This window comes from Acipenser ruthenus, chromosome 44, assembly GCF_902713425.1.
Source record: "Acipenser ruthenus chromosome 44, fAciRut3.2 maternal haplotype, whole genome shotgun sequence".
Classification (NCBI taxonomy): Eukaryota; Metazoa; Chordata; class Actinopteri; order Acipenseriformes; family Acipenseridae; genus Acipenser; species Acipenser ruthenus.
The window spans coordinates 6,230,157-6,253,255 of NC_081232.1; the positions used below are offsets into that span (position 1 = coordinate 6,230,157).

General features: G+C 39.7%; 1 protein-coding gene across 2 annotated transcripts in view; it reads right to left on the reverse strand.

Moving 5' to 3' along the window:
* Positions 1 to 10,018: 10,018 nt before the first annotated feature.
* Positions 10,019 to 23,099, reverse strand: part of sult1st6 (sulfotransferase family 1, cytosolic sulfotransferase 6) — a 37,969-nt gene continuing 24,888 nt past the window's right edge. For both annotated transcript variants that reach the window (XM_059012506.1, XM_059012507.1), the window contains 3 exons: positions 13,703 to 13,797; positions 13,361 to 13,541; positions 10,019 to 10,264 (listed from right to left, as the gene is read on the reverse strand). In XM_059012506.1, the coding sequence (XP_058868489.1) occupies positions 10,152 to 10,264; positions 13,361 to 13,541; positions 13,703 to 13,797 (389 nt within the window). In that variant the 3' untranslated portion in view covers positions 10,019 to 10,151. The remainder of the gene's footprint in view (positions 10,265 to 13,360; positions 13,542 to 13,702; positions 13,798 to 23,099) is intronic.

Consider the following 23,099-nt stretch of genomic DNA (forward strand, 5'->3'; position numbering starts at 1 on the left):
CGTCAACTATAATTGAATAGATTTCTGCAGCCCTAGTCTGTGAAAGAAGATTATTGAGACACTCTCGATACATTTCCTTGATTAATTCATTCATAATATCGTGTGATGCATGCTTTCCATTCTTCATAAAGGATTGTAACTCAGGGTCATTTTGTGACACTAGCTCGACTAACTTTTGGAAGTTACTTTCTTCGTCTATGTGACCTCTAACAGCAAGACCCTGCCTTACAAGAAATTGCAAACAGCGCATTTGTTCAAACAATGTTGTTCTTTTCCTGATCAGTAATCTTTTGATTGACGAGCTGTGCATTCACAGGCACTTGTTTCAAAGAAGCATTGAGTCTTAACAAACACTCTGTGAAAATGTGAATTTTCATGTGAATCCAAATTTGCAGGACAATTCTTCCAGTTATTTGTTCCGACTTTAACAAATCTTCATCTCCATAATTTGAGAAGGTAACAAGCTGTTTAGCTACAGCAAACCGACAAACTGTGCAATAAGCTCTCATTCGAGTTTTACATAAAACAAGCCACTCCCAGTTTTTGTACCATTCAAAATTAAAATGTCTTTCTCGAGCCTTTTATCCGTTTCCGTACACTCTTGCAGTATCTTTCTTAGGTGCTATTAGTTGAATGCCCTTGCCGGAGTCGTTGATACAGCAGCACACTGAATTACATTCTATTAGTTGAATGCCCTTGCCGGAGTCGTTGATACAGCAGCGCACTGAATTACATTCTATTAGTTGAATGCCCTTGCCGGAGTCGTTGATACAGCAGCACATTGAATTACATTCTATTAGTTGAATGCCCTTGCCGGAGTCGTGGATACAGCAGCGCACTGAATTACATTCTATTAGTTGAATGCCCTTGCCGGAGTCGTTGATACAGCAGCACACTGAATTACATTCTATTAGTTGAATGCCCTTGCCGGAGTCGTTGATACAGCAGCGCACTGAATTACATTCTATTAGTTGAATGCCCTTGCCGGAGTCGTTGATACAGCAGCACACTGAATTACATTCTATTAGTTGAATGCCCTTGCCGGAGTCGTTGATACAGCAGCACACTGAATTACATTCTATTAGTTGAATGCCCTTGCCGGAGTCGTTGATACAGCAGCGCACTGAATTACATTCTATTAGTTGAATGCCCTTGCCGGAGTCGTTGATACAGCAGCACACTGAATTACATTCTATTAGTTGAATGCCCTTGCCGGAGTCGTTGATACAGCAGCACACTGAATTACATTCTATTAGTTGAATGCCCTTGCCGGAGTCGTTGATACAGCAGCACACTGAATTACATTCTATTAGTTGAATGCCCTTGCCGGAGTCGTTGATACAGCAGCGCACTGAATTACATTCTATCTCGCCCGACCCGCCCATCCATCGGTTCTCCCTGAAAATCTTGATGCGGAGAAGTTGGTCTAGTTATGGTTGATTCTATCTCACTGTCACACACTGAAGCTGAAGACTTTGAACAGCAGCAGCCCGTGTCGGACTCGGAGCTCGCTGCTGACGGTGTACCAAAAAAATTCAATTTAGACAGCTTTTGTTTTTTACTGGAGGGTCCAAGTTTTTCTCCCTTTCTGTTCATGGTGGCTTGTCTTACTCTAATCGGTCGTACAGATTTTTAGGTCTAACACACTTTTCAATGAGTGACGTGTTACGCTGTACGCAAAGGACCAGTATATGTCAGACCTCGCGTGAACTCTGGCATACCAGGACCCTTTGCATACAGTGTGGTGGAAGTAAAGGCTTAGTTTATCGCTCCGAGGATATTGACTATGATATGTTTTACCACAGTGCACATATTTATTTTGTTAACAAGTGGAAGGGTTAAAAGTGCAAGGGCCATGGCCCCCTGGCTCACCCAATTCCGACGGCCCTGTGCCGAACCATGTGCTTGCTCAATATCATCAACTATTCCCCATAGGCATCTACCAGTGTACGGAATTTAATGAGTTTTTGAGCATGTTTTGGCAGAAAAAATAAATAAATAAATAAATAAATAAATAAATAAATAAATGATTATTATTAATAATAATAATAATAATAATAATAATAATAATAATAATAATAATAATAATCCTAACAAAAACAATAGGCTTCTCCAGCCTATGGCTTGGAAGCCTAATAATAATCCTAACAATCCTGAGTGTGAATGTGTCATTATGTGTGTGTGTGTGTGAGTGTGAATGTGTCATTATGTGTGTGTGTGTGTGAGTGTGAGTATGTCATTGTGTGTGTGTGTGTGTGTGTGAGTGTGAGTATGTCATTATGTGTGTGTGTGTGTGTGTGTGTCTGTGTGTTTCATTATCTGAAACAAAAACACATTGGAAATTGAAAAAACGCCAAGTTATTAAAAGTGCCCAGCCATTTAAAGGGGAGGTATCAAAAACATAAGGCAAGTTTCAAGAAACCATTGGTGCAACATTGGCCAGTACCAAGCAAACTGTAAAACCGGTAGGGGTCAAGGTTTTCCCAATTGTTTCTACTAACTTGGCTTGTGTTTTTCATGCAAGTTCGATCCAGTTTTATTGTGCCTGAAAAACACAAGCCTAGTTAGTAGAAACAATAATAGCAATAGTAGCAACCTTGACCCCCACCTTATAACACACACACACTACGGGAATAGCAAAATTGTTCAACCTATATTGGGGCAATGTATTGCCGTTTGGATAGGGTCAATGTAAACAGTAGCCTAGTCTATTGAAAGGGTTAAGATATGAATCTGTGTAGTGTACCGTTTATGTAGTTGGAGTGAAAGTATGACTAGTTAGGGTTCAAATCCTGCCTTATATATGTTTTGATAGCTCCGGGGGATGTTCAAAGTTTGGGATATTTTTTTATAACCCAACCTTGATTGGTGCTTCTCCAGAACTTTATCCCGGACTTGTTTTTATAGCTCCTTGGTCTTCATGATGCTGTTTGTTTAGATATACTCTATAACAAACTCTGGGGCCTTCCAGAAACAGGTGTATTTCATCTGAGATCATGTGACACTTTAATTGCACAGGAGGTGGACTCCATTCAACTAATTATGTGACTTCTGAAGGCAATTGGTTGCACCAGAGCTTATTTAGGGGTGTCACAGCAAAGGGGGTGAATACTTATGCAATCAAGACTTTTCAGTTTTTTATTTGTAAATAATTTTCAAAAATATGTAGATTTTTTTCCCCACTTCGACATTATGGACTATTTTGTGTAGATCAGTGATAAAAAATACTAATTAAATCAATTTTAATTCCAGGTTGTAACACTACAAAATGTGGAAAAGTCCAAGAGGGGTGAATACTTATGCAAGGCACTGTATATATATATATATATATATGTATATATATAGTGTGAGGAAAGAGCGGTGTCGCCTTTAAGGAATGGCGACACTGTGGGTGAAACTACACAACCCAGAATCCCGAGTACCAGTTAATTGGGAGGGGTTACTGGGTTTATAAGGAAGCAGGGCAGAACAATCGGGGCGATAGGTGATCGTGGGGAACTCCACCTTATTGTCTTGTGGAAAGAAACCTGTAATCTTCAGTGTGCTGTAGAACATTGGAAGGTAAAGTGAACGCTTGTATTTAAAAGTAGTTTGGCATTCAGTTAATGCAAGTGCGTTTTTCCTCTTGGTGAGGTAGCCTTTTGTTTTGTTAAAGGTGGATTATTACTTGTGAAACGTTTTGTTTTTGAAGTTTATATCACTTCTCAGTGATCGATTTTTAAGGTGTTCCGCGGTGTGTAGTTGTGCACCGTCACAACAGCAGCGTCTGTTTTTACGTCTTGTAACACGGGACCAGGAGGTGTGTTGGTTATTCATACACGGCAGAGACAGCAAAATAAATCAGACACAAAGGAGTCGTCAGGCTTGATTTATAAGACGCTGTTTATTTTGAACACTTGTAGGAGACACTCTGCATAGAGTTTGCACAGGGAAGGTGGACATGTGGTTTTTGGTTTATTTTCAACTTGCATCCGTGGACAACCGGGAGTTGGCTGCCCTGGTTCTTCCCCACAGTCTGGATACAATTTATTGCCATCTGTATTCCTGTCTCTGGACGTCCAGGGTCACTTCATTTGTGTTCCTGGAACCCTTCTTAAGGAGGGGACCTAACCTATACTTACCTGTGTTTAAGAATTACTCCAGCAGAGGGAGTTGCCCTATACTTACCTGTGTTACAGGATTACCCCAGGAGAGGGAGCATGTTTTCTACTTGCCTGTGTTACAGGATTACCCCAGCAGAGGGAGCACGTTTTCTACTTACCTGTGTTACTGGATCATTCCAGGAGAGGGAACCTGTCCTGCAGTACAGAACAACTCTGACAAAGGGAGTTGGTCCCACGCTTACCGGTGTCAACTGACTCACTCCAGGAGAAGGAGTCTCTTTACTGCTCATCGGGCTACACGTCTACTCTGGCTAGTGAGGTTCGCTCCGGTAGACTTGGACTCCAGATGAGTCCAATTTTCAGCTTTGCCCAACACCTGGTCATCTAATGGTTAGACAGAGACCTGGAGAGGCCTACAAGCCACAGTGTCTCGCACCCACTGTGAAATGTGGTGGAGGATCGGTGATGATCTGGGGGTGCTTCAGCAAGGCTGGAATCGGACAGCTTTGGCATGAATCAAGCCAAGTACAAGGTTGTCCTGGAAGAAAACTTGCTTCCTTCTGCTCTGACAATGTTCCCCAACTCTGAGGTTTGGTTTTTCCAGCAGGACAATGCTCCATGCCACGCAGTCAGGTCAGTCAAGGTGTGGATGGAGGACCACCAGATCAAGACCTTGTCATGGCCAGCCCAATCTCCAGACCTGAACCCCATTGAAAACCTCTGGAATGTGATCAAGAGGAAGATGGATGGTCACAAGCCATCAAACAAAGCCGAGCTGCTTGAATTTTTGCGCCAGGAGTGGCATAAAGTCACCCAACATCAATGTGAATAACTGCAACCAAACGCTTCCTGTAGTTATTGATTAGTCTCTCACAGCGCAAGGAATTTCAGCCCACTCCTCCATGCAGAACTGCTTCAACTCAGTGACATTTGTGGGTTTCCAAGCATGAACTGCTTGTTTCAGGTCCTGCCACAACATCTCAATGGGGTTTAGGTCTGGACTTTGACTAGGCCATTCCAAAACTTTACATTTCTTGTTCTTCAACCATTCTGATGTAGACTTGCTTGTGTGTTTCAGTTCATTGTCTTGCTGCATGACCCAGCTGTGCTTCAGCTTCAGCTCACGGACGGATGGCCTGACATTCTCCTGTAGAATTCTCTGGTACAGAGCAGAATTCATGGTTCCTTCAATGAAGGCAAGGCATCCAGGTCCTGATGCAGCAAAGCATCCCCAAACCATGACACTACCACCACCATGCTTGACCGTTGGTATGAGGTTCTTACTGAGGAATGCAGTGTTTGGTTTTCACCAGACATAACAGGGCCCATGTCGGCCAAAAAGTTCCACTTTTGACTCATCTGTCCATAGTGCATTGTTCCAGAACTCTTGAGATTCATCCATGTGCTTTTTGGCAAACTTGAGACGAGCATTCATGTTCTTCTTAGTGAGCAATGGTTTCTGCCTTGCTACTCTGCCATGAATCCCATTTTTGCCCAGTGTCTTTCTGATGGTGGAGTCATGAACACTGAACTTAGCCAAGGCGAGAGAGGCCTGCAGATCACTGGATGTTGTTCTAGGGTTCTTTGTGACTTCCTATCACAAACTTTCTCCATTTTGACAATATGGCTCTGACTGTGGTTCAGTGGAACCCCAGAGCCTTAGAAATGGCTTTGTAACCCTTTCCAGACTGATAGACATCAACAACTTTTTTCCGGAGGTCTTCAGGAATTTCTTTTGTTCGTTGCATGATGTGCCTCTAGAACCTGTGTGCAGACAACTTCACTCTGATGGTAAGGGCCAAAGTTAGTCAGATTTATATTGGGCAGGGCTGGCCCAAATCAGGCCTGGTTGTTAACCAAAGTACTCAAACAGCTGACCCTAAATATCCCTTTAATTGGGTTGAGTTAACTAGGGGAGGGGGTGGGGCAATAACTTTTTCACACCTGAAGATTGCATGTTTGATTGCCTTGCACACAAAACAAATGAAAAAAGCACCAAACTTTGTTGTCCTTTTTTCTCTCTGATTCCCTCTATATACTACTACAACCCACAAAAAAATCTGACCAAATACAATGTGAAAAACGTGCAAAAGTGCAGAAAATCAGACAGGGGGCAAATACTTTTTCACAGCATTGTGTATATATATGTATATGTATATATGTATATGTATGTATATATATGTATGTGTATGTACAGTATATATGTATGTATATCTATCTATATATGTGTATATATATATATACAGACGTGCTCAAATTTGTTGGTACCCTTACAGCTCATTGAAACAATGCTTCATTCCTCCTGAAAAGTGATGAAATTAAAAGCTATTTTATCATGTATACTTGCATGCCTTTGGTATGTCATAGAATAAAGCAAAGAAGCTGTGAAAAGAGATGAATTATTGCTGATTCTACAAAGATATTCTAAAATGGCCTGGACACATTTGTTGGTACCCCTTAGAAAGATAATAAATAATTGGATTATAGTGATATTTCAAACTAATTAGTTTCTTTAATTAGTATCACACATGTCTCCAATCTTGTAATCAGTCATTCAGCCTATTTAAATGGAGAAAAGTAGTCACTGTGCTGTTTGGTATCATTGTGTGCACCACACTGAACATGGACCAGAGAAAGCAAAGGAGAGAGTTACATAAGAACATAAGAACATAAGAACATAAGAAAGTTTACAAACGAGAGGAGGCTATTCAGCCCATCTTGCTCGTTTGGTTGTTAGTAGCTTATTGATCCCAGAATCTCATCAAGCAGCTTCTTGAAGGATCCCAGGGTGTCAGCTTCAACAACATTACTGGGGAGTTGGTTCCAGACCCTCACAATTCTCTGTGTAAAAAAGTGCCTCCTATTTTCTGATCTGAATGCCCCTTTATCTAATCTCCATTTATGACCCCTTTGTCTGAGGAGATCAGAAAGAAAATAATAGACAAGCATGGTAAAGGTAAAAGCAGCTTGATGTTCCTGTGACAACAGTTGAAAATATTATTAAGAAGTTTAAGGTCCATGGAACTGTAGCCAACCTCCCTGGGCGCGGCCGCAAGAGGAAAATCGACCCCAGATTGAACAGAAGGATAGTGCAAATGGTAGAAAAAGAACCAAGGATAACTGCCAAAGAGATACAAGCTGAACTCCAAGGTGAAGGTACGTCAGTTTCTGATCGCACCATCCGTCGCTTTTTGAGCGAAAGTGGGCTCCATGGAAGAAGACCCAGGAGGACTCCACTTTTGAAAGAAAAACATAAAAAAGCCAGACTGGAATTTGCTAAAATGCATATTGACAAGCCACAATCCTTCTGGGAGATTGTCCTTTGGACAGATGAGTCAAAACTGGAGCTTTTTGGCAAGTCACATCAGCTCTATGTTCACAGACGAAAAAATGAAGCTTTCAAAGAAAAGAACACCATACCTACAGTGAAACATGGAGGAGGCTCGGTTATGTTTTGGGGCTGCTTTGCTGCGTCTGGCACAGGGTACCTTGAATCTGTGCAGGGCACAATGAAATCTCAAGACTATCAAGGCATTCTGGAGCGAAACGTACTGCCCAGTGTCAGAAAGCTCTGTCTCAGTCGCAGGTCATGGGTCCTTGTGGCAAAGTGCCCCGCCCCTGTGTGCATTTGTGTGTTCTGTGTTGTGTATATGCGTGCGTATGTTAATGTTGGTGTATAGATTGGTACACGGGATATAAACGGGTCTGTGTTTCACGTGTGTTTAAAGTGTATAATTATATTTAGGCACGAGGATGGCACATCACTTCACGTGCAGATAAAATGTGTATAATGTGTGGCACGGGGTTGCACGTAATGAATTCACGTGCTGGGATTCAAGTGAGTAATTAATTAGTAATTGAATACCAGCACAACAGTATATATAGATGCACAGTTTCACTCAGTCGGGGTTGGTGTTCGGTGAGTGGAGAACGGGAGAGAGAGAAGGAGAAAAGAAAGTCAAAAGTAAAGTAAAGTAATTAGTGTTTTCACTCACCGTGTTTGTCCGTTTGTCTGTTCACTGTTTAGTCTGTTTTGTTTGTCTCTTTATTTTGGCGTATAGTGCCGTGTCCCGTGTTTTTGTGTTTCAAACCTTTTATTTTCTGTTTATTAAATGCTGAGCGCGATCACGCGCCCAGCTTATACCAAACCACATCTCTCTGTGTATTCCTTCCTGCTTCCGGTCTGACGCCACCCACTCTGGCCGTCTTTGTGACAGTCCTCCAACAGGATAATGACCCAAAACACACAGCTAAAAGCACCCAAGAATGGATAAGAACAAAACATTGGACTATTCTGAAGTGGCCTTCTATGAGTCCTGATCTGAATCCTATCGAACATCTATGGAAAGAGCTGAAACTTGCAGTCTGGAGAAGGCACCCATCAAACCTGAGACAGCTGGAGCAGTTTGCTCAGGAAGAGTGGGCCAAACTACCTGCTAACAGGTGCAGAAGTCTCATTGAGAGCTACAGAAAACGTTTGATTGCAGTGATTGCCTCTAAAGGTTGTGCAACAAAATATTAGGTTAGCGGTCCCATCATTTTTGTCCATGCCATTTTCATTTGTTTTATTATTTACAATATTATGTTGAATAAAAAATCAAAAACAAAGTCTGATTTCTATTAAATATGGAATAAACAATGGTGGATGCCAATTACTTTTGCCAGTTTCAAGTTATTTCAGAGAAAATTGTGCATTCTTCGTTTTTTGTGGAGGGGTACCAACAAATTTGAGCACGTCTGTATGTGTATATATCTATAGCTAACTTGAGAAGCCCTGATCTAGACAATGTGGGGAAGCTATAAAAAAAAGGCCAACAAGATGCTCGGATATATTGTGAGAAGTGTTGAATTTAAATCAAGGGAAGTAATATTCAAACTTTACAATGCATTAGTAAGACCTCACCTAGAATATTGTGTTCAGTTCTGGTCACCTCGTTACAAAAAGGATATTGCTGCTCTAGAAAGAGTGCAAAGAATAGCGACCAGAATTATCCCGGGTTTAAAAGGCATGTCGTACGCAGACAGGCTAAAAGAATTGAATCTATTCAGTCTTGAACAAAGAAGACTACGCAGTGATCTGATTCAAGCATTCAAAATTCTAAAAGATATTGACAATGTTGACCCAGGGGACTTTTTCGACTTGAAAAAAGAAACAAGGACCAGGGGTCACAAATGGAGATTAGATAAAGGGGCATTCAGCGCTATAAAGTGCATGGGCTAGTCTGGTTATATAACAACTGTAATAACGCAGGCAATAGAAAGGGTGTTTAAATCTATATTTACTGGAGAATCGGTTTGTATAGAAACCAAATATTGAAATACAACACAGACAGAAACACAATAGTTTAATAATCAGTAATATTTAATACTTCAATTAAAAGTGAGAGGAGAGGAGAGAGGGGGTTATGACAAATTAATCAATTCACAATAATTATAATAAGAGTAATGATCAATAATAACGATAAAAATAATAATGATAAAATGATGATTAATAAACAGAATATGTTATAAATCACAGTGAAGTATTTGCCAAAATTCCAGGGGGGGGGGGGGGGGGAGTAGGGGGGGTGTAAAAACTGTGTTTTTCTAAAATAAAAAAATATTTGTCATTTTAAAGCTATTCCTGAGAATCTTCTTCTGTGTGATTTATAACCATTCACTGATACTTTAATACACTGTGTGTAAGGTGTCTCCACTGATTGACTTCAGTGTGCAGTGTAGGGCTTTATTTTATTCACGGTACAAAGAAATTGCGTTTTCACATTCAAAATCGATCATTTTCTCTACAGTTATTACACAACAGATGGTGATGGTATCGGTGAGGGGCTGTAGTTTGCAGACACTGCCTCAGTGCTGGTGATGGTATCGGTGAGGAGCTGTAGTTTGCAGACACTCCCTCAGTGCTGGTGATGGTGTCGATGGGGTGCTGTAGTTTGCAGACGCTCCCTCAGTGCTGGTGATGGTATCTGTGAGGGGCTGTAATTTGCAGATGCTCCCTCAGTGCTGGTGATGGTATCAGTGAGGGGCTTTAGTTTGCAGACGCTCCCCTCAGATCACTGTTTTGAATGGGATCTCCGATCCTCTCATTTGTTCTGCATAGTGAGCATCGAAAATCCCTCTCTCCTCTTCAGAGAAATGGTTCTGCCAGTCTCCAACCTCCCCTGTCAATAACACACACATGTATTATTACTATTATTATTAGTAGTATTATAATTATTATTAGGCTTCCAAGTAATAATAATAATAATAAATAATAATAATTATAATAATTATAATTATTATTAGTAGTAGTAGTAACTATTGTTATTGTAAAGATTTATTTATTTTTATTTATTTTTTGTAATTTTTCCTCCCAAAACTTTAAACTGCTCCTGTTCTCAAGTGGTGTAACGATCAACATGAAACTTGGCAGGTATCACCCCGTGTAGATTACAGTGCAGATGCAAAAAAAAAAACTGTGCTCCTACGCTTTGACCTCTCCTTAAGGTTAAATGTAAAACTAGCGTACAACTCATGGTTACTGTGGTATTTAAAGTTATAAAGCATTGTGAGATAATGACCTAATGCAGTATTTTGAATTGAAACTGCTCCATAAAACTGATCTGTTGCTGACACTTGTGCTGCAATGCTACAGCTTGCCAACATTTCCAACTGGTATTGAGCTTGGAAGCCGTAAAACTGCCTGGCCGTTCTAGTTATTATTATTATTATTATTATTATTATTATTATTATTATTATTATTATTATTATTATTATTATTAACAGCTATCAATGATCAATAATAATAATAGTAGTTCACATGCCTCCATGCTTTACTATTTATAATAATAACAGGGATGGGAATCACACTCCTATTGCACAGCGTTGTCACCCATTCCAGGTTTTACTACCAGCTTGATTAGCCGCAGTGTGTCTAGGTAACAAGCTCAGGTGAAACCAGGGAATTGATCAAACTGCTATGCGTTTCCATCCCTGATTATTAAACAAGAAGAAGGAGGCTGTGTGGTCCGGTGGTTAAAGAAAAGGGCTTGTAACCAGGAGGTCCCCGTTTCAAATCCCGGTTCACTCACTGACTCACTGTGTGACCCTGAGCAAGTCACTCAACCTCCTTGTGCTCCGTCTTTCGGGTGAGACGTAGTTGTAAGTGACTCTGCAGCTGATGCATAGTTCACACACCCTAGTCTCTGTAAGTCGCCTTGGATAAAGGCGTCTGCTAAATAAGCAAGTAATGTGCAATAGGAGTGTGATTCCCATCCCTGTTATTATTATAAATAGTAAAGCATGGAGGCATGTGAACTACTATTATTATTATTGATCATTGATAGCCGTTAATATTATTATTAATAATAATAATAATAATAATAATAATAATAATAATAATAATAATAATAACTAGAATGGCCAGGCAGTTTTACGGCTTCCAAGTTCAGTATAAAATGTTGGCAAGCTGTAGCACTGCAGCACAAGTGTCAGCAACAGATCAGTTTTATGGAGCAGTTTCAATTCAAAATACTACATTAGTTCATCATCTCATGATACTTTATAACTTTAAACACCACATTAACCATGACCCTATCTACACACTGTAAGGAGTTGTAAGCTAGTGTTACATTTAACCTTAAGGAGAAATCAAAGGTCACAGACAAGGCAATTTCTGAAAAGAGCATATATGGGTTCCTATATGTGTTCCATAGTAAACATTACATAGATGGGACGGACTGCACTTAAACAGAAAGGGAACCAATCTACTCGGAGAAAGAATCCTTGAGGAGGTCCAGAAGCATTTAAACTAGAAAGGAAGGGTGGAGAAAACAAAAAAACAGAAGGGAGACTACATCAAAACAAGGGCAACAACTCAGGTAAGACCACTATTAAATGTATTTATCTAAATGCTAGAAGTCTCAGAAACAAAATGTTAGAACTTGAAGCTACTGCACTAACAAGTAACTACGATGTGATGGGTGTTACAGAAACTTGGTTATCTGAGAGTGATGGAGACGAATATAATATTAGTGGGTACGCACAATATAGGAAAGACAGGCAGGATGACATCTATCTTGGTTGACGCAGGAGCGCAATTCTTTTAGCATCTGAACTGTAAACTACACGGGATGATACCTGCCAAGTTTCATGTTGATTGGTTACACAGCGTGTGAACAGGAGCAGTTTAAAGTTTTGGAAGGAAAAATGACAATATAAATAAATAAATAAATAAATAAATAAATAAATAAATAAATAAATCTTTACAAAACAATAGGCTACCTAAGCCAGCTTGGAAGCCTAATAATAATAATAATAATAATAATAATAATAATAATAATAATAATCAATAGCATTAACAAAAATAATAATTTCTGGTGCTGAAAATTGGAGCAGTAGGCATGATCTACATTAGCCCTTTGAGTAGTGAGTTCGAAAATGCACTGCTGGTCCTACGGGAGTGAGTTTTTTTTTTTTGTCTTCTGCATGGGCTTGATTATTACGAGTACATCGTACAAACAAGCTGAAAGCTATATGTTGTATGTATGTATGTAATTAAATAAAACAAATAAATATATATTTTTATTTTGTCACAGGGAAAGGTTTTGACTAAAAAATAACATGTAGGCAATAAACAGTAAACAACGGGGTGTAACAACCACAACGACCCATCCTAACAAAAAAAAGGGCGAGAGAGAGATGAACAAATCATATCCGGGTAAACAGGTTGTGGGGGCGGAGGGAGTGAGAGTGTCTAATGCTTCAGTGTATGATATTCCTGAAGCATGGAGCAACGCACAGAGCTTGGCGCCGCCTCTTCGCTGTCATTTGATGTTGATGGTAAATATTCTTTGCTTATGTCTTCACTGACACACTCGCTGACATCCGATTCAGTGGATGAATTGCATGTATTTGAATTTAACTTTATACTAATACTTCTTTCTCACTGAGTGATTTTCGCCGGTTTACAAACACTGTTGACATTTTTGTGACTGGGTTTATTATATGTAATTCAGTCAATATCTGGCAGAGGGCGCAAGAGACCAATAAAAGGTGCTACAGAAACCTAGTGTTACAATATTATGTGATCAGGGAGTTTGCAGGCTCAGCAATTCAAGTTTAAAGTTGCAGAATGTACCGGTATGTTTGTACTCCCTGGGGACCAGAGAGCAGCAAACGTAGGTATGTTTGTACTACTCAAAGGGTTAGTGATGTCAGTACAGACAGACACACAGACACACACACACACATACAGACACACACACACACACACAGACCTTTCCTCATGAATGGAGACACTTTATGGTCGAAGATATAGTCAGGGAAGAAGGTGTAGTTTGCCATTGGGTTGCTCTTCATCGATTTAAAGGACGTGAGCTCAACTATCTTGTCAATGATGTCATCAGGAAGGGACCGACCCAGGTAGCGCATAATCCGCACAACTTCCTGTCGAGGATTCTGAGAGAAGCACAGAGACATGAGTTTAATTGGAATGAAAAAACAACTACTCTCTTCTTTCCCTCCTTTCTCTCTTCTCACTTTTCCCCTCTCCCGTCTCCTCTCTCCTCTCCTCTTTCTCTTCTCCCCTCTCACTCTTCTCTCCCCTCTCTCCCCCTTACCTGCTTCATTTCTTCGTAGAAGAGGTAGAGTATCCCTCTCTTCTCTCTCTCCTCCCAGTATCCCTTAACGTGATCATACCAGGAACCCCACGACACTGGGAGACAGAAGGAGACACAGAGATAGATGAATGGATAGAAGAAAACCACATCAAATCAAACTCCTTGTTATCTATCTATCTATATATGTATCTATATATGTATGTATGTATGTATCTATCTATCTATCTATCTATCTATCTATCTATGTATCTATCTATGTATGTATCTATCTATCTATCTATCTATCTATCTATCTATCTATCTATCTATGTATCTATCTATCTATCTATGTATCTATCTATCTATCTATGTATCTATCTATATATGTATGTATCTATCTATCTATCTATCTATCTATCTATCTATCTATATATGTATCTATCTATATATGTATGTATCTATCTATCTATCTATCTATCTATCTATCTATCTATCTATCTATCTATCTATCTATCTATCTATGTATGTATCTATCTATCTATCTATCTATCTATCTATCTATGTATCTATCTATCTATCTATCTATCTATCTATCTATCTATCTATCTATCTATCTATCTATCTATCTATCTATCTATCTATCTATGTATCTATCTATCTATCTATCTATCTATCTATCTATCTATCTATCTATCTATCTATCTATGTATCTATCTATATATGTATCTATCTATCTATATATGTATCTATCTATATATGTATGTATCTATCTATCTATCTATCTATCTATGTATCTATCTATATATGTATCTATCTATATATGTATGTATCTATCTATCTATCTATGTATGTATCTATCTATCTATCTATCTATCTATGTATCTATCTATCTATCTATCTATCTATCTATCTATCTATCTATCTATCTATCTATCTATCTATCTATGTATCTATCTATCTATCTATCTATCTATCTATCTATCTATCTATCTATCTATCTATGTATCTATCTATATATGTATCTATCTATATATGTATCTATCTATCTATATATGTATCTATCTATATATGTATCTATCTATATATGTATCTATCTATGTATGTATCTATTTATCTGTTGGTGTTGTCTGTCGCTGTGCATGCTGGGATTGAGTGAATTTCTGAGTAAGTAAGGGGTTTTTGTCCCCAGTCTTTTTTTTCTTTCTATGGTTGGTTTGTTTGGTTAAATAGAGATGGCCTTATGGCCACGGGAGGGGGAGTCCTGAGAGGGCACGGCTCTGGTTTTGACAATATTACAAGGAGAAACAGCATTAAAATCATAGTTGATGCCATTGTCAGTGTTGAAAAGTAGTGGGGTATAAAAACATAAAATCGGCTTCTCGAATGAACAAGGTAGTGGTTGTCTTTCTGAACAGTGAAGATTTAGTTCAGACAGCTGTTCAGGAGGGTTTAGTAATTAATGATGTTTTGGTTTCTGTTTTGCCTCTCGCTGTTCCGGTGAAAAAAGTTATTATTTCAAATGTCAGACCGTTTATAAAGAATAAGTTACTAATCAGAGAGCTGAACCGCCATGGGCAAATAATGTTAAAGATTACAATAATTCCACTGGGCTGTAAAGATCAAGAATTAAAACATGTAGTCTCATTTAGGAGACAGCTGTATATGTTGCTAAATGACATCAATATTTAATTAAATGTCGCTTTCAGGTTTCGGGTAGAGGGCAGTCACTATGTAGTCTTTGCCACTCCTGAGTTAACAAGATGTTTTTCTTGTAGTCGGGTAGAGCATTTAGCAAAAAACTGTAAACCAATGCTACAGTTGCGACCCCTACACTCAACATCACAGAATGAAAAACAAAATCCATTGCAAAAGCTTAACTGCGTCATGGCAAATTCAATGAGCAAAATTACATTTTCCTTCTGCGGTCAGCTTTAGAACATCAGGTGTGACAGATTTCTGGGATCAATAAGCTACTAACAACCAAACGAGCAAGATGGGCTGAATGCGTAGCCAGTTGAAGTGCAGCAGCCTATGTGATGTTAAGTCTTACAGAAATATATCCTGTTTCTTCCCAAAAGCATCCAGTTTTTCCACCAGGTCGATGATGGTTTTGTTTCGTCCCCTGGAGTGGGGTTATTCATAAATGTTTTGTGCCCGGACTCGAAGTGGCGCCTCAAGTTATATTCTTTTAGGGTTACCATACGTCCGTTTTTTCCCGGACATGTCCTCTTTTTTGGTCCTTAAATCTCCGTCCGGCCGGGTTTTTTAAATTTCTAAAAATCTCCGGGATTTTGCCCTGCTCTTTCGATTGAACTACAATTCCGAGTGTGCATATACCCTATAACGAACGGTGTGTGCCGTGCGTGTTTAGAAGAGGCCTTTAACGTCTGTGCAGTACGGAAGCGTATTGCTGCCACACATAAAATATATATATATATATATATATATATATATATATATATATATATATATATATATATATATATATATATATATATATATATCACGTAATTACGTGATATGGAGTTATCACGTAATAAGAACAAACTGAACTTGCATACAGCCTCGATCGTATTATTTACTTTAATAATATCTACTCTTTGGAACTTGCTGTTAAGGATTGTCAGCAGCTCCTGTGAGCTTCCACGAGGTGTTAGTTCCCTATCACGTAATTACGTGATCGTCATCAAGTAATTAAGTAATAATTTTTTTTTTTTTATGTGTGGCAGCAATACGCTTCCATAGTGCAGGCACGAGCGTAGCCAACTGACACTGCAGAGCTAGAAGCGGGGTAAGTGGCAGCAGGTGCGAAATAGTCTAGAATTTGATTTGAAATTGTTGAACACTTTTATTTAAATGAAGACACCTACCACCGAACACAATGCCAAAACGAAAGTGTAAATTGACTGCAGTATTACTATTAAAAACAAAATTTCCGTGTTTTCGAAGTGGTCGAGTAGAATTGGAAGCCGAGTGCTTGGTATGTAGAGCTGGTACTTACGTCTCTGTGGCAAATAAAGGTGCTATTGATTTACAATCTCATGTGGAATTGAGAAGCATAAGAAGGCAGTTCGAGGAGAGAGCTCATTAGCAAAATTAACAGATTATTTTGTAAAACCAGGCAGCAAATCAGAGGATGCTCTTACTGCAGCTGAGGGTGCTCTAGCATTTCACACCGTTAAGCATCACAATAGTTTCAAGTCAATGGATTGCACTTCTTTCTGTCTTGTTGAAGAAGACATTCCCTGAGTCTGAGAAATGTTCCAGTGCTCGAACCAAGACAGAAGCGATTGTTAACTCTGTGCTTGCACCGCGTTCTGTTGACACTGCTCTAAAAGCGCTTGAACAAAATGACATAGCTTACTGTGGAATTGCTACAGATGGAAGCAATCACGGTTCAGTGAAAATATTCCCCGTAATAATTCAGTATTTTGACTGGAAGAACGGCGGTTTGCAGTCAAAATTAATCGAGGTCCAGAACACACCTAATGAGACTGCCGATACGATTGCGCAATACGTCAAGGAAACTCTGGAAAAGAACGGTTTGTTTGAGAAGTGTATCGCGTTTACGGGGGAAAACTGCAATACAAATTTCGGATGACTCCGGCGTGATGAAGGAGGAAAGAACGTGTTTGCAAACTTAAAGAATTTGTTGCAGAAGAGGACTTTAATCGGTGTGGGTTGCCCAGCACACATTTTGAACAATTATGTCCATCATGGGGCAGACACACTGGATGTTGACATTGAGAACATTATTTTTAAAATTTACCAATACTGTCCGAACTGAGCATCTGAAAGAGTACTGTGAGTTTGTTGATATCAAATACAGAAAGCTGCTTTCTCACAGCAAGACACGATGGCTGTCCTTATTCCCAGGCATTACAAGGCTGCTACAGATGTTTCCGGCCTTTAAGTCGTTCTTTCTGTCACAGGACAAACTATCCACGGTGATTAAGACATTTTTCGAACATCAAATGTAGAGCGAGTTTTCTCACTGATACAAAGCCAGTGGACAAAGGAAAGGAACCACTTGACTGTTGAGTCGCTGAAAGGGATTCTACTTGTACAGTACAGTTTCAGACAAACGTCTTGCAAAGACTTTCATGCCTACTTGATGAGCAATCAACCACTGCTGAGAAAGGTGCGATCTACAGAGAAGTATGCATGGGCACATCAGGAGGAAGAGGACTGAAAAAGGACTGGTGGATGTAAAAAGACATTTAAATTCGTTGTTTTTTTTAGGCCATTACACTTTTTTTTAAAAAAAATAAATAGACACTGAAAGGGATCACATTTCAGGCAAAGACTTTCTTTTATGGCTACTTGATGAGCACATCAGGAGGAAGCACAGAAGAAAATGACTCACCACATGTAAAAAGGTACATTTAAATTTGAATGACATTGATTTCTGAGGCTATAACACTTGTTGTAGATGTGTAGACGTGTAGTACACAGTGTATATATATATATATATATATATATATATATATAATATATATAAACACATATTAATACAACTTGAGTTGGTAGATACACCAACCCCCCCCCCCCCCCCCTCTCCAGAGTGTCCTCTTTTTTGTAAGTTCAAATATGGTAACCCTAATTCTTTTAATTACTGAGATACTCTTGTTGCACAACAGACACAAAGGTTTAGCGTTCGCAAAAGGATGGTAAAATACACACATACTTCTCTTTCCAATCATCCTTAAAGCTGCGGTTTTCTACGTCGACTTTTCGTTTAAGGGTAGAGAGGGACATTGTCGCACAATAATGTTGTTACCAACATGCACTACTATAATAAGAACGTATTTGCTGGCGCGTCCCCCAGTGCATGCTGGGATGGCAGGTCAGACAGAGAAGGTCTATCGGTAATAATGACATGATCGTTGAGCTGTCAGTTAATTTTCAGTTTCTATAGTTTGTAAATTTTAGTTGGCTGTTACAATTTTAAATCACGTATGATCATATGTATACATCTCAATGATTAAAAAAATAATAATCCCTCATGTCGGGGGGGTGGGGGGGTGGGGGTGGTGTTATTGGGGAACGGCTATTGGCCTGCTCTGCGGCTGCCAAGGGATCATTGGCCCGCTATTTAAATTACCTGCCGACCACTGCTGTAAACGATCTGCAGAGGATAACCCAGAAGAGAATGAACATGAAGCAGATGAAAGTATTGCTGAGCTGAGAAGCCAGAAAGCTAACATGACGGTGGTGATTAATGAGGCAGAGGGTGAGGGAGGGAGTGTTGGCTCTGCACAGGTAGACAAAGGAAATGTTGGGGAGGGGGGTGAGGAAGATGTCGACACTCAGGTCAGTGAGCAGGGGGAGACAGTGACTGTGGTTTCGGGAGAGGAGGTTACTGAAGTAGAGGTAGAATTGATAGACAATGCAGAGTTTAAAATACCTGAGAGAAAGAGTAAGAAAAACAACATACATTGATAGTTTAGCGAAACGCAGTATGATCTCAGAGAAAAGTGCTGATTGTTTTGAGAGAGCAGAGGGAGGCGTGTCAGAAATGGGAGACTCTGGTTGTTGTAAATGTGCAGCACCTCAGAGTGAGGTGAGCACAGCTGAGAGTGAAAATAACGAGTGATGTGGCGGCACTCGTGACAGACTCCTTGTACAGCTGTGAGCTCTCTCTTAGCCAGCAGGTTAGTGGATGGTATAGTGCTCAGAGCATATGGGAATTTTTAGAAATGATAAACAGAAAAAGAGGGATTAGTGTGGTTGAACACTTTCCTGATCTGGTGCTATTTTTAAGTTCTGCTCAGCAGGTGATGCGGGACGCTATAACACTGGGGCTTGAAAAGAAAGAAAAAGATAGGATAAATAATCCTATTAGTAAAGTTAGAGGTTCATTAAAAAAAGGATTAATGGTCTAATAAAGATCTATTTTTATTATCCTGATTATCTGTTTTTTTTATTTCTTGTGCAGAACATTAAGCTGGGTACTTTAAATGTCAGTGGCAGGATGGATACAGTAAAGAGGGCAGCTATGTTTGATTATTAATTGCAGAAGAAAGTGAGTGTTGCTTATCTTCTGGAGACACACACTGATAGAAATAATCGAGCAGACTCGTCTAATGAATGGAAGGGGGGAGGTCATATTAAGTCATGGAACTAATTTCAGAGCAGGGGTTGCAATGTTATTTGCAAAAGATTTTAAACTTGATTCTTTTTCTACTACTGAAGTAGTACAGGGACAATTGTTACAGGTAAAAGCTTGTGTAAAAAAACACAACTTTTATATTTATTAATATGTATGCTCCCAATGATGGACACCGAACAGTGTCTCATCGCAGTGTCAGCCGGAAGAGGTTGTTTTATTTGCAGGTGATTTTAATTGCACTATTGACTATCAGTCTGACAGGAATGGCTCTGAGCCCCACCCGCAGTCAGTCAGGGAACTGATTTCAGTTCTAAATGCAAATGATCTTCTGGATGTCTGGAGGTCAACACATAATAATATCAGGCAATACACATGGGTTAAAGGGAGCGCTGGGAATATTTCTTTAGCCAGGCTGGATAAATTGCTCACTCTGCTCACTAAATATCGAGGTATCCCTAAATAGGTTATCATCTGCTCTTTGCAAAACAAGATTTTAGTGAGCAAGCCGTCTAAGGGGGGTAAATGGGTCATCCAAAGACGTGCCCCCATGCGTTCTGCATAGGTTATAATGGGTTACAATTTGGGGTGCTGCTGATCGTGGGGTACGGCTTGCTCAATAAAATCTTTAGTGTTTTTGCAAAGAGGGGTTTATAACCTATCTAGGGATAGCTGGATATTTAGTGAACAAGGTGTCTAAGGGGGTAAATGAGGCGAAACAAGCGGGTAATATAGGGTACTGCTATGCTGCTGATACAGATTTGTTATTAATATTTTCTTTTTTTTTTTTAAAGAAGGAGCGATTATTTGTTCAATAGTAGCAATATATTAATTGAGCAAGATGTGTAAGTGAGTTAACACACACAGAAAAAGGACGCGCTGCTTTGTCAACTGCATCGCAAATAAGGAACCGGGAATCAGTAACCAACTTCCAGGTGGTCTTTCAGCTTGTGTTTGGACTTCTACCACTGACCAAAAACAATTATAAACACATATTACAGTATCATTATTCGTATCTATATAATTGAAAGCATACAGTAATGCATTGTGAATATGTAAGTACTATGTGTGTATAATAGGACCGTGGATATTGCTAATGTCATCTGCAAATTCCAGCATGAGAACTTATACTTCAGGGACATATACTGCAGAAATGTTCAATATTGCGATAAAAACAAGTTTATAACAGTTATAACATTAGGCTGTAGCAATGTCAATATTTATTTCATTGACGTCTGTGCTCTGAACCAACTCGAGTCGAGGTGCATCCAAAATAATAAAATCGAATCTGTTCAAAAAGCGCAACACTCGCTCCTAGTACAAAATATTTATTAGATTAAAAGATTGGCGTGGGAGATTGGCCGTCAAGCGGTCGTCAGATGAATAATTTGAAGACTTTCATAAATATTTTGTACTACGAGCGAGTGCTGCGCTTTTGAACAGACTAGAATACAACTTTTAGCTACTACAAGTTTGTTATAGGTTTAAATATGCAACAACGTAATCTACATTCTCTCTATTTCCAACACACACAGACGCACACCCCTCCTCCTCGTATTTGATTAAATTAGCAATACAGGAGGGGTTTGAAAGGGATATCGAATACGAGTGACTGTAGAAATTGATTCTAATGAGAGCGCACACTACCACACACAGTATCTGCTTCGGCGTTAACAAGTTATAACAATTATTTACTTCTTTGCTCCTTCAATGAGCGATCATGATAGGAAATGTCACTTATGTCAAAGGCACAGTTAAGGTAGGTTAAGCGGCATTTTTTTAAAAAATGGGAATAATATTGTATTCATTTTTTAATACAGAAAATCCAAATCCCCACAACACAATTGAGCTCGCTTTCTGATGATCTGCATTGGTGTATGTGCTTACAACATTTCACGTCATTTGACCGAATCCTTTGTGTGACGAGTGCACTGATGATACTTATTTGGTTCGATAAATTAATAGAAGTCAGTGATGAAAAGTGTAGTCGGTTTATAGTCAACATCTAAATCTTAAACATTTACTGTGCCTTGTTCGTGCTGATATTTTCTAGTTTATTTGTTGTATGTTTTCATTTACTTACAATCACGTTTGCTAGCGATCATTGTTTAGGGTACGGGCGGTTTCTTATTTAATACTCGGATACGCATGGCAGTTTTCAGAACTTGATCTGTGCTATCATGTTTTTTACTTTTATAGAAAAAAATAATTTAAGACCTTCAACTGAAAATCGAACAGGTAAAAGGAAGGCTGCAGAGCTGGAGAGGGGTTATTGAACAGGTAAAAGGAAGGCTGCAGAGCTGGAGTGGGGTTATTGAACAGGTAAAAGGAAAGCTGCAGAGCTGCAGTGGGGTTATTGAACAGGTAAAAGGAAAGCTGCAGAGCTGCAGTGGGGTTATTGAACAGGTAAAAGGAAGGCTGCAGAGCTGCAGTGGGGTTATTGAACAGGTAAAAGGAAAGCTGCAGAGCTGGAGAGGGGTTATTGAACAGGTAAAAGGAAAGCTGCAGAGCTGCAGTGGGGTTATTGAACAGGTAAAAGGAAAGCTGCAGAGCTGGAGTGGGGTTATTGAACAGGTAAAAGGAAGGCTGCAGAGCTGGAGTGGGGTTATTGAACAGGTAAAAGGAAAGCTGCAGAGCTGGAGAGGGGTTATTGAACAGGTAAAAGGAAAGCTGCAGAGCTGGAGTGGGGTTATTGAACAGGTAAAAGGAAGGCTGCAGAGCTGGAGTGGGGTTATTGAACAGGTAAAAGGAAGGCTGCAGAGCTGCAGTGGGGTTATTGAACAGGTAAAAGGAAAGCTGCAGAGCTGCAGTGGGGTTATTGAACAGGTAAAAGGAAAGCTGCAGAGCTGGAGTGGGGTTATTGAACAGGTAAAAGGAAGGCTGCAGAGCTGGAGAGGGGTTATTGAACAGGTAAAAGGAAAGCTGCAGAGCTGCAGTGGGGTTATTGAACAGGTAAAAGGAAGGCTGCAGAGCTGGAGAGGGGGGTATTGAACAGGTAAAAGGAAGGCTGCAGAGCTGCAGTGGGGTTATTGAACAGGTAAAAGGAAGGCTGCAGAGCTGGAGTGGGGTTATTGAACAGGTAAAAGGAAGGCTGCAGAGCTGCAGTGGGGTTATTGAACAGGTAAAAGGAAAGCTGCAGAGCTGGAGTGGGGTTATTGAACAGGTAAAAGGAAGGCTGCAGAGCTGGAGTGGGGTTATTGAACAGGTAAAAGGAAAGCTGCAGAGCTGCAGTGGGGTTATTGAACAGGTAAAAGGAAAGCTGCAGAGCTGCAGTGGGGTTATTGAACAGGTAAAAGGAAGGCTGCAGAG